Source organism: Papaver somniferum, unplaced genomic scaffold, assembly GCF_003573695.1.
Source record: "Papaver somniferum cultivar HN1 unplaced genomic scaffold, ASM357369v1 unplaced-scaffold_21, whole genome shotgun sequence".
Classification (NCBI taxonomy): domain Eukaryota; kingdom Viridiplantae; phylum Streptophyta; class Magnoliopsida; order Ranunculales; family Papaveraceae; genus Papaver; species Papaver somniferum.
Window position 1 is genome coordinate 2742717 of NW_020631041.1, and position 11410 is coordinate 2754126.

An 11410-nucleotide genomic window follows, 5' to 3' on the forward strand; every position below is an offset into this window, starting at 1 on the left:
TATTTATATTGGGGTAAAAAGTGTTTTGTCCTCTATAAATTTTGGTATTTACCCCAGAGCAAATTCATACCTTCCAGAACTCTTGAAAATTTGTCAGACCGAATAGAGGTTAAACAGTGAAAAACAGGTCATGTACATCAAAATGATCAAACTCATTATCAAGTGGTGTGTTTTCTATCACTAACAAGATCGAGAACAAGCAATTGGGGAAACCCGACGGTCATGTCCAACATGGCAAAATTACATGAGCATAAGCCATAATATATGTACATTCATGAAAAGGTAGGTCCATGTCATCTCATCTCATCTCTATCAAATTCACAGTCACCGCTGTGTATCAGTCACAGTGTACCTTTCTTTTGCTTTCACCCAATTGTCATTCCTTTCCTCTTTTTTCTTGATTTATCTTAAATACACTTCACCCGTCACAAATTTTTTGCCAATTTTTACCCTCACAGCAATAATGTAATGTAACTCTCCGTGCTGCTACAGTGTAAATCTAAAAAGACTAGATTTTTTTTTTTTTTTTTTTTGGTCTTAATGAGACTCAACTGTACAAAGAGGAAACTCCATTAAAATAACCCACGGCAACATAAGACATCATTGCTTGAGAACTTTACAGTGGAGAGAAGAACAAAAAGAGAGAAAATGGAAAGAAGAGAAAACAGTTTAAAGTCAGCAGCAAAAAAGGAGGAGGCTTTGAGAGTAAAGTTGAAACAAGAGGTTTATCAACAACAACAGAGAAGTGGTGGTTGTGGTGGTGGTGGTGGTGGTGGACCTTGTACTACTCCATCACCTACATGGAAATTTGCTATTGATGATGATAATGATGTGAAAGGAAGCAGCAGCAACTCCATTATTTCTTCTAATACTAGTACTGCTGATCATATTTCTGCAAGGAAACTTGGTGCAGACCTTTGGGAGTCGAATCAAATCACATTTGGTCAAAGAATGGGGAAAGGAAATGGTTTTAAGCAGCTGCACCACCATAAAGAAAAGATTGAACCTCCTCACCAGCTCAGGAACCATGGCCATGATGTTAATCCTGCTTCTAATCAACTCCACCAAGTATTATATGGGTTTAATCTTCGTGTTTTCAAGTTTTTGGGTACTTCAATTTTGTGGGTTTAGCTTGATTTTAGCTGCAATGCTTCATTTTGTTTGTTGGTTTTGAGATTCCTTTTAATTTGTTCCCTTGGGTTCTTACTGAGGTTTGTTATTTCAAAGTGTACTCATGTCAATGTTTTCGTAATGTTGTTCGAATGTGGCTAAGTTGGGGTTTGAACTAGAGAATTTCAGGGTCTTTTTCTTTTTTTTTTTTATTTTTTGGACAACCTAAAATAGGCATGTCGTATATTGCAGGAGCCAGAAAGTCCAAGTAATTTGAGGAGGCTTGTTGAATCAACATTGATGAAGCACCGTCGATCCACCACAGGGAACGCTAGCGCCATCCCACCTCTTTCTCCAATGAGTTGTAGTAGTTCCATGGAGGTAAAATCATCCTTCCCTGGTTTTCCTGTTTCGAGTCTGAATAGATAAACAATTCATAACGAATAACAACAGGAGAAACCGAATACCAATTTACCCATGTTTACGATACTTAAGTAGTAGTGAATGTATTGCAAATTGTTTTTGTTTGTGCTTAAACCATAATGTAGATCCTGAGTTGATCTCTTAATAGTTGTCGCCTGCATTTGCTTCTGATACTTCCAGGTGACGACTTATAACGCGGGCGTTATCACTCCTAGTAGTTCTGTGGTTCTTAGGGGTAAGGATGGAGTATCTGGTTACCCTCTCAAGACATCTACGGAGCTATTAAAGGTGTTGAATAGGATTTGGAGTCTCGAAGAACAGCACACGGTGAATACATCAATTGTGAAATCGTTGAAATTGGAGCTGGAACAAGCTCGGTCTCGCATCAGGGAGTTGGTTCGAGTGAGACAGGCAGATCGCCGTGAAGTAGATGAGCTAGTCAAGCAAATAACTGAAGACAAACTTGTTAGAAAGAACAAGGAGCAGGGTCGCATTAGAAATGCAGTTCAGTCAGTTAGAGATGAACTTGAGGCTGAGAGGAAGTTACGGAAGAGATCAGAAAGCCTGCACAGGAAGCTGGCTCGGGAGCTCAGCGAGGTGAAATCTTCCTTATCAACAGCATTGAAAGATCTTCAAAGAGAAGGAAATGTTCAGGTGCTATTGGAACAGTTATGTGATGAGTTCGCAAAGGGAATAGGAGACTATGATCAAGAGGTGAGGACTCTAAAGAAAAAGCTTGAGAAAGATGACAGTGACAATGAACTTGCTGATAACAATGATAGCGAGGATGCTAATGATCGTTTAATACTTCATGTTTCCGAAGCATGGCTTGATGAACGTATGCAGATGAAGCTAGCAGATTCTGGCTCTGACCTTGCACAAAGGAATACAATAGTGGAGAAGTTAAGTTCAGAAATTCAGACTTTTCTTCAAGCCAAAAACTCCGGTTCTGTGAAAAATGATATCCATCTCCCAAAAAATATGGTAAAGGTCAACAGATTATGCCGACTTTCTCAGGACTCGGTTCATTTGCCTGCAAGTGCACCTAAGGACGTCAGTTATGAAGAAGAGGATTCTGCCAGTAGTGGTTCCCAGTGTTTTGAGATAAATAACAGCAAGTGCGGCAAAGCAATTAACAGCAGGGAAACGTTGGAAGAAAATTTAGTGGAAAAGAGGAAATCTAACCTGACAAAGAAAAAACTTGTAACCCATGAAAGGACCTACAGCCATAACCAGTACAACATGCAAGAGTTCGAAGAGCAAATGGGATGGGCTAGCTCATGCAACGGAAACAATAACGGTGAGCATGATGGTAAAGTAGGAAATGGAGAAACTAGTCCTGTGGAAATAAGCATTTCTCAAAACTTTGAAATTTCAGAGGTCACGCCTACACCGGATAACAGCCATGAAAGAAAAGGTAAACGGAGTGAAACGCAAGGATCAAATTCGAATGCTGCACTGAATAGCTTAATTAGAAACAAGATACTTTTATCAGACGCAAGGAATGTACGTCCTGAAGAAGAAGATGCATACAGCTACCCAGTGTGGAGGGGTCATGCCAGTCCTGTGCAACCATGGGTAACTAGATTGGATTCACCTGATATGGGCATAACTGAATCCTCTTCTAAATGGGCAAGCAACAACGTAAAGGAGAGTACGTTGAAAGCGAGATTACTTGAAGCAAGATTAGAAGGTCAGCATTCTCGTCTTAAAGGTTCAAAGGCTCAGAGTCGAAGTTAATGTGATCTTCTATTTGCTTGAAATCAGTCTTTTGAACAGTACTATCGTCTATAAGATACGTCTCCAGAACTTTTTTGCATGTGCCAGAAGTAATCACCTTCTCTGCACATCTGAACGACATCGGCATTGCAATGGGCATAAAGGCTGTCACAATTGAAATGAACTTATGTATAAAAACCCAACTACTTTTTTGCTTAACTGTGATATTGCTGTAAGTCTCTGTACACTAGTTTCAATTCAAGAATCTCCTAGTACTGTCAAAATATACTACCTCATGTTTCAGGAAAAGTGATACTTTCACTTTTTCAGTTTCCAAGTGAAAGTATATCACTTTTTCTGAAACGGTGACGTTGCAATTTGCAAACCAACTTGTTTTACGGAAGAGGCAGCAAGAACGTTTGTTGCACACCACATTTCCAAAGTGGCTTGTTTTGCAGGAGTTCTCTCTCATCGGGCCATAAACGAGGGTAAAGAAACCTACCCTTATAAACAAGGGTAACAGTATCACCCACTTTGACGTCAATAGAGAGTTATTGACCCACATTAAACAATGGTAAAGAATACCTGCCATGAGGATATAAGGGGTGAAAGTGTCATTTCAGTTCCACTACTCCTTTCTTTGTTCTTCTCTAGAGAAAGACGGGGAGATAGAGAGGGTTTTGATGGCAGCATTCAGGTGGATTCTTCAACTACACAAAGATGTACCCAGAGCTGCAAAATTCTACTCTGAAGGTTTAGATTTCAGCATTAATGTCTGTACTCTTAGATGGGCTGAACTTCAATCTGGTCCTCTTAAACTTGCTCTTATGCAACATCAACCCAACACCAACAGGTTTTTTCTCTACCTCTTTTAAATGGGTTCAGAAAAATGAGCATTGGGTGCCCATTCGTCAATTTTATCCTGAAAATGTTAAATTTACATGGTTTTATGGATGATCTTTTATGTAATGTTTGGAATTCAATGTGTTTGATAAAATGCTCAAATGAATCATGATAACAAATGGAGTAAGACTACTAATTATGATATTGATACCAATTGCACATTTTTGATTGACTAAAACAGAGAAGATAAATACAGAATATTTGTGGAAATAAACCAATATGATGATACAACATGTAATTGGTGGTTATCTTAGTGGAGTGTCGATGTTTTGTTGATTGAACTGCTTTGGAAACGTTTGATTTTGTACCATATGAAACGGACATCAATGAGATGTAAAGTTTGTATGAAGTTGTTATGTTGGCTTTAAATATTTGTGTCAAGGGTCTGATTTTTGGATTTTCAGTGACCCTGTTGTGCAAAAGGAGTACTCTTCAGTTTTATCCTTCACGGTGACTGACATTAACAGTTCAGTGACAAAGCTATTGGCATTAGGAGCTGAACTTGATGGACCTATCAAACATGAAATCCATGGAAAGGTAAGGATACCAATTTGAATGATTTATGTATGTAATGTTGATGGATACTGGTGACATGGAAACTGTTGGATTTGCAGGTAGCAGCCATGAAATGCATTGATGGACACATGTTGGGACTTTACGAGCCGTTGTGAGAGGCCACCTAGAGACAAAAAGTGGTTGCAGCAGTCAAGGTATGCGACGTTCATCTAGGGTACATTACATGATTCTTTAATTGCCGCATCTAGATAACCTTTGAAGACATCAGAAACATATGTCTTGAATTGTTGATATCGTTTCTCCTTCAATACTAGTTACTGCTGTAAGTAGGCTTTTGATGTTGAACCTGAAATATTTAGGGCAGTTAGAGACATTGCTAAACAAGAGACAAGATATACAGTTACTGCATCATCTAGTTCTTTGTTCATAGTTATGATCTTGTAACGTTACAGTTCTGTAACTTACCAGTAATCTGCATGTTTGTGGTTCTTCAACTTATTGCATGTATTGATTTACTATGCTCGATACCTTCTGTACTTGAATACATTGTCACCCTGTTTTAGTGAAATCCGGCTCCTCCAGCGTACTGATTATAGAATTTACTTTATCTTATGTAGAACCTATTAGTAAGAACGAGAGAAAAACCGAGCCAGTGTTGGAATAACAGGAACGCTAAAATAACACTCGTGATATATAAAGGAAAATATAAACCAAATCAGGTCACTAGCAAATGACAATATAAAAGCAACAGCTTAGGCTTCTTCATATGGTGCTCCACTTAGATAGGTTTTGTGCTAGATTTCTGACGAAAGCTAAACTCAAATATATGTTGCATTTTACTGAAAGCATCTTTGGACGTGTATTCGTGTGCAGTGAACTCAAGAATAATTTGCTCTATGTTATAAACCTTAAATCAAACTATAATTAACTTAGTGCGATGAATATTTTACTCACGCCCTAAGTGAAAAGAAGTCTGCTAGTCATATAGAGGCTAGCTTTAAAACCAAATGTTGAGATCTAAATGGTAACACACTAGGCCATCTTTCACTGTGAAGTAAAAGCAAATGTTAAAAGAAAGCAGACATATAAATTCATCGACAAAGTAAACTGCTAAAAGCTAAAAAGGAGATTTCAATATAGAAACCTCTTTTTACTATTCGAGATACCAAGGTACCATTCTAGATATGCCATCATGTAAAGCTAAATTGTATAGTCTTAGTTGCTTATGTACTATATCTAATAGAGTGTCTGCAAGATAAGATTTTTAAATTTAGAAATAAAAGTAAATACAGAAAGCTCATACTGAGTTCATAGATGGATATGGGAGTAACTCTGATGGGAGCTCCCTTCAGTCCAAGAATGGAGTGCGAAAGATTCAATATATCTCCCGTATCATTCACTCATTTACCAAGCAACGATTCCATTCTTTTTTACATGGTATTTGGATGAATGAACCGGCAGATAGTTAAATCCTAACACCACCCCGTGATGGACTGAAGGAAGCTCTCATGCAAAATCGCCTTACTAACATCTTAACCAAAACATAAGTTTATGAAAAACATAGAGCCATATGCATGATAATGAACTTGAACATAAACAACTAAGTTTTGATCCAATAAGAAAATTATCAACCAACACTAGGAGAAAGATAAGAAAAAAATGAAAGAAGTATGTTATGACACTGTAAAATCAAGCATGAACTTCCCCTAGAGAAGTGAACTAGGGATGAAAGGACAAGACACTTCAGGTGTAATGCAGCAACAGAGAAAGAGAGAATCTAACAAAGGAGTTAGAAAGAGAGAAAGAAGAATGGGAAGGAAAGCTACTGTTGTGAAAGGGAAGGAAAACAACTGATGAATCTAAATGGATGGAAGAGTAGGATATATATAGGTAAGTAGAGAGGGTGCGATCAGACAACAGTGATTGGTTATAAAGGAACAAGTGAATAAACAAATACTTTAAACCCAAGTGATTAGTTTATATTCCTTCTTTATTTTCTTTATTTCACTTCCACCATTCAAATTCCATTTTAAGTTATAAAAATATTTCATTATGCCCTTCTTGCCATATTCTCAATCTTTCTTTTTTTCTTAATGTTATCATCTTAGTTTGATCACGTAAGTGCATATCTGAGCTTTGGTTCAAGATGTATTAGTTATCGAAATTTTCTGACGAATAGTATTGCAACAGATGGAGAGACGATAGGCGGTCAAAGAGATGCTGCTCTTCTGTTATTAGCAGATCATCTGACACATGTAAGAAAAAACTCCGAAAAAACTACAGAATATATGAACCCATAATTTGGTGGTAAGACTCTAAACAGAGTAATCAAATCCAACCCCAAGTACAAAATCTTGCATAAGATTGCACCAACAGAGTGAAATACTTCTATGAATTATTCTCTTTTCTCTTTTTTTCTCTTCTGTGAAACTGACTTGTACTATATTTGGTTATGATGAATGCAAAGAATCATTGGGAAACTTGGCTGTTTTTGTTGTTTTCTTATAGTTACTCATTTTCACACATGGCATCCCAAATTAATTTCAAACAACATGTCCATTGCTATGATAGTTAAGATTCCGTCGAGTTATTTTGTGGGGTTCGAGTTATTTGGTGGGGTTTACCGTTTACGCTGTCTATCAAAAATGGTCATATTTTCTTCACTGTAATGATATTTTCTTTATCGTACAGATAAATTATTTATGATGTTTTTCTCGTCCTACAGATCAAAAATGCAGCTTGAAGTTCGCTAAAGTCCACGGCATTGCATGTGGTATCTTGGTATGTGAGCATATTATGTTTTCACTCTAACAAGCCATGTTAGTCTATGGTTTTAGCTTTAAACTCAATATAATGCATATAAAAACTTGAGTGTGAGACATTGGAGGATAATATGTAACTGCATTAACTGTCTTGTCAATCTTAAAGGCTCTTAAATCTGAGTGAATGGCAAACAAAGAAGAAAAACTTTAGCTAATGTAGCAACGTGTTCATTCAATTGAACCAAAGGCCAAAACACTTGTCCAATTATTAAGCTAGAGAGTAAAAAAATGATAGTGTTTTAAGACTTGGGTCTTCTTCATTTTTATTTTGTTTTACAGTTTTAGATTCTAAGATAAGACCATTAGATGTCATTCTTTGTCTGTGCTTTTTTCATATACTTTATAGCTACCTTAATTAAAGTTAATTCTTTTTAACAATTAACACTAATCAGTCAAAGTAATTAGCGTGTATAAAGAACAATTAGTAATTTAGCACTAACGAACATCACCTTCACATTTTCTAAATCAAGTAAAGCATATTTCTAAATCTGCTTCTACTTAAGGACATAGGAAATTTACCCTTAAAGACAATGCTTCATGATATTCTTACGAGATGTAATTTGTCTCTTCAGACCGGAACAGTTGATGCGACGCGACAGCGAGCTGCTAGTTTAGCGGGTTTCCGGTATTAATCCACTGATTAAGATAATTTTATTATTAGCTTTTAATGACAAAGAGTTTGAAATGAAAAAGAGAAAAAGGGTTTGATGAGGTCTTTAGAGTTGAGAGTAGGTGACAAGATTAGCTGTTGTGTACTTGTTTGTATAAAGAAATGGTGTATGGAGATTAGGGTATTGCTCTATAGTAAGGAGACGATGAATGCACATCACCTGAAGCAACAAAACAACAACCTTAGTAAAACACCCATGAGACAGGGAGCCGAAATTATTATACTAATGGATGAAGTCATTCATGAAAGACCACCATCTTAGATTAAGACGCACAGAAAAACAAGGTCAAATGGCCAATACTAGGAAACACCTGGGATTTATAACTCATTTTTACATGCATAATTTTATAGAAAAGACGAGTAGAATTCGCATTGATATTCGTCAATACTATTCGAGTAATCTTAATACTTTTCATTCATCGAGAAAAGAGAACAATACTTTTTTTTTCCTCCCGGGAAATAAACAACAACGGGCACTACCAGGTAGATACTAGAACATAAGACAGTAGTCGGTAGTAACTGTTGCACAATGTGCTCTGGTACTTTTATGATCACTTTAACAAAAGACTAGGGTTATGTCTTTTCAATTAGCACTAAGCTTTTGAGGTTAGTGTATTAATAGGATAATTAGGACCAACCATCATACTTTTTTCCCACTTAAACAGCTGAATTTTACCACTCCCAGCTATTTTTAGCATATTACTTTCAATCATACTCAAATGTCAAAACTTAATGTAGTCAAGGAGATGGGACAGTCAGCCGCTAATTTTACGGGCTTTCGGTGCTAATCCACTGATTACCTTAATCTTTATATTACATAGAGTCTGAAATTAAAAAGTAAACGTGACTAAAAAAGATGCAGAATCAAGCTTTGGGAGTCGATTGACAACTGAGAAGAACTGACTCGTATTGCACTCTATCCTCCTGGTTGTATCCTATGTATGTAAAGAGAGATGAATGACCAACACAAGAAGCAAAGACAACAATCTTGAAGTTTAACACCCATGAAACAGGGAGCCGAAATCATTTGTTAATGAGATAAGTGACCACCTTAAATGAACATAGAAGTGTAAACAAAAACAAACTCTAAACCAGAACCAAGTATGGCAAACACTTGGAATCTATTACATGGATTTCTGTATATACATGATTCCAAGGAAAAAGACATGGAAAGAGTAGAGCAGAGTTCACACTGTTGTTTATTCGTTGGTACATCTCTTATTTAAATAGTTCCGTACCAGCTCCAATGGATCTCTGCTCCTTTTTCTAGTCTTGGGTGGCCCGCTTGTTTAATGGTAATAATGTTGTACGATGTAAATGACTACTCATTCAGACAACACATACATGCTATATCTGTGTCTAACTAGGTACTAGGTAATAACAACAAGAGTTAAATAGTTTGCTCACGGGCAACCCGTACTTGGCGCCTAGCCACTTGCACCTGCACACGGTTTGTCGACCATGGCATTGCACCAATATTAAATCCTTAGATCCTATGATGATATTATTACCTAATGAGGTAATAATATCATAAGTAAGCCCAACCGACCTAATGTTGGACTAAAGTCCATTTTGTGCCTCTATCTGGGCCTAGCTCCAGCCCCTAGATGTTTGTCTTCAAGCGGTTCAAAATGTTTGGGGTGAGCATGGGCCGGTTTTTAGCTCATCCGCACCCAATCCAATTAATTACGGATTTTAAATTTTCCATCCGCATCCAATCAACTTCTAACGGAGTTGCATCCAATGGATGAGCGAATTGGGTACGGATAAACCAATGGTCTTGTGTTTAGTTAAACTTTATGATGAAAAAATAGAGCAAACATAGACGACTTCTTATAGAACCTACATATTCTGAATACATATATAAGTATAAAAATATCATGGACAACACTCCTAGCAAACACCTTAAGAATTGTTGAACTATATTCTAAAGACTATATGAATGCCCTTAATTTAACAGTTATGGATGTCCAACGGATTTTCATGGTTGCATCCGGAACCAATTCGTTATCCGTTGGATTTCAAAAATCTCATCCGCATCTAATTCATTAGCGAACGGTTTGGGTATCCATCCTCAAAAATACGGTTGGTCCCGATTAAATCTGCGGATTACGGTTAAAATGCTCACCCTAGCAATATCATCTCTAGTTTTATTATCACTATTTGGTAGGGGCGAGCAAAACATCCCAATATGCGGAAACCCAATCCAATTTGCATTTTGGTTGATTTTGATATGATCGTTGTTATGAGCATGATTATCCTTAAAAATATTTTTGACGGGATACGAGATATCCTTGGGAACGGATTTGATTCCCTAGACCCACGTGATTCTTTTTGTTTATATTAGATTCCTGGGGCGAGCGGTTGATTGTTTGATTCTTTTTATTAATATTGGCTTCCTGGGACGACCGATTGAATGTTTAATTCTTTTTATTGATATTGGTTCTCTGGGGCGAGCGGTGAAAATTGATTATTGTTGTTACAATATGGATGACATGATATGAGATATGTTATAGTTAAATCATGATTGTTTTAATTAAAAGAGTTCAAAAATGTTTTGTTACTTCTTTGACTACTGAGTGTTAAAACTCATGTCGTATTATGACAAACATTCCATATTGGATGCATAATAAGGAGTTGATCAACGTGGATCCTAGAGAATAATTTAAGATCCTTAGAATTGTTACTTATGCGTAAAATTCTAGTTCAAAGATGTAACTAGTCTTAGATGTAAAGCTGCAAAATATTGTATGACGTTGAGTTGACTGTTTATCACTTTAAATAGGTTTTGGTTTGATTCTTTTTGTAATAAATGTAAAACATCTAAAAGGACATTTGGTAAAAATTATTCAATTTTCCAAGTTATATACATATTTTTAAAATAATTCTTTGTACCCGTGTCAAAACCAAAAAAATATTTGACAGTTATAAATGCCTTGTAAATATCATATTTTAAAATTATGATCCACTGACTTTTAGAATGACAAACCTCATCCAATTTCGAGTTATGTGTGATTTGGTATAAATTTTATAAAATTGAATGTCACATTTTTGATTTTCTGCACTGCTAGTCAACTTCGTGATTGACCGTGGTCATGGGATAATCAACTCATTTAAAAATTCTGAATAATTTACACCTAATAGTATTTACAGTATTTAATTTTATCGGTATAATTACCATAAATTTTGGAACTCGTATGAAGCCTGTAAAATTCTAGGAATCTACTTCGCTCTGTTTTCAATTTTA

General features: G+C 36.4%; 2 protein-coding genes across 4 annotated transcripts; both read left to right on the forward strand.

Annotated features, from left to right (window-relative positions):
• The first annotated feature begins 598 nt into the window (after window positions 1–598).
• On the forward strand, window positions 599–3524 carry LOC113339737 (uncharacterized protein At5g41620-like). Of its 2 annotated transcripts, none has more exons than XM_026584967.1 (3): window positions 599–1068; window positions 1363–1491; window positions 1714–3524. In XM_026584967.1, the coding sequence occupies exons 1-3, from the start codon at window positions 649–651 to the stop codon at window positions 3271–3273; spliced, it is 2109 nt and encodes a 702-aa protein (XP_026440752.1). In that variant the 5' UTR covers window positions 599–648; the 3' UTR covers window positions 3274–3524. The 2 variants fall into 2 exon arrangements, with proteins under 2 accessions (XP_026440752.1, XP_026440753.1); XM_026584968.1 differs by having other exon boundaries at window positions 942–1108.
• A 372-nt stretch (window positions 3525–3896) lies between these two features.
• On the forward strand, window positions 3897–8138 carry LOC113339887. Of its 2 annotated transcripts, XR_003355174.1 has the most exons (5): window positions 3897–4105; window positions 4560–4692; window positions 4770–4865; window positions 7397–7452; window positions 8066–8138. XR_003355174.1 is itself a non-coding variant. In XM_026585108.1 (4 exons), exons 1-3 carry the CDS (start codon window positions 3936–3938, stop codon window positions 4824–4826), a joined length of 360 nt encoding a protein of 119 aa, XP_026440893.1. In that variant the 5' UTR covers window positions 3897–3935; the 3' UTR covers window positions 4827–4865; window positions 7397–7701. The 2 variants fall into 2 exon arrangements, 1 of the variants encoding a protein (XP_026440893.1); XM_026585108.1 differs by lacking the exon at window positions 8066–8138 and having other exon boundaries at window positions 7397–7701.
• Window positions 8139–11410: the final 3272 nt, after the last annotated feature.

Excerpts from the sequence above, each read along its gene's own strand:
- LOC113339737 (XM_026584967.1), top strand. The coding sequence starts at position 649 with ATGGAAAGAAGAGAAAACAGTTTAAAGTCAGCAGCAAAAAAGGAGGAG. Across the intron at positions 1,069-1,362 it reads CTTCTAATCAACTCCACCAA|GAGCCAGAAAGTCCAAGTAA; the intron begins GTATTATATGGG and ends CGTATATTGCAG. Across the intron at positions 1,492-1,713 it reads GTTGTAGTAGTTCCATGGAG|GTGACGACTTATAACGCGGG; the intron begins GTAAAATCATCC and ends TGATACTTCCAG.
- LOC113339887 (XM_026585108.1), top strand. The coding sequence starts at position 3,936 with ATGGCAGCATTCAGGTGGATTCTTCAACTACACAAAGATGTACCCAGA. Across the intron at positions 4,106-4,559 it reads CATCAACCCAACACCAACAG|TGACCCTGTTGTGCAAAAGG; the intron begins GTTTTTTCTCTA and ends TTGGATTTTCAG. Across the intron at positions 4,693-4,769 it reads AACATGAAATCCATGGAAAG|GTAGCAGCCATGAAATGCAT; the intron begins GTAAGGATACCA and ends TTGGATTTGCAG.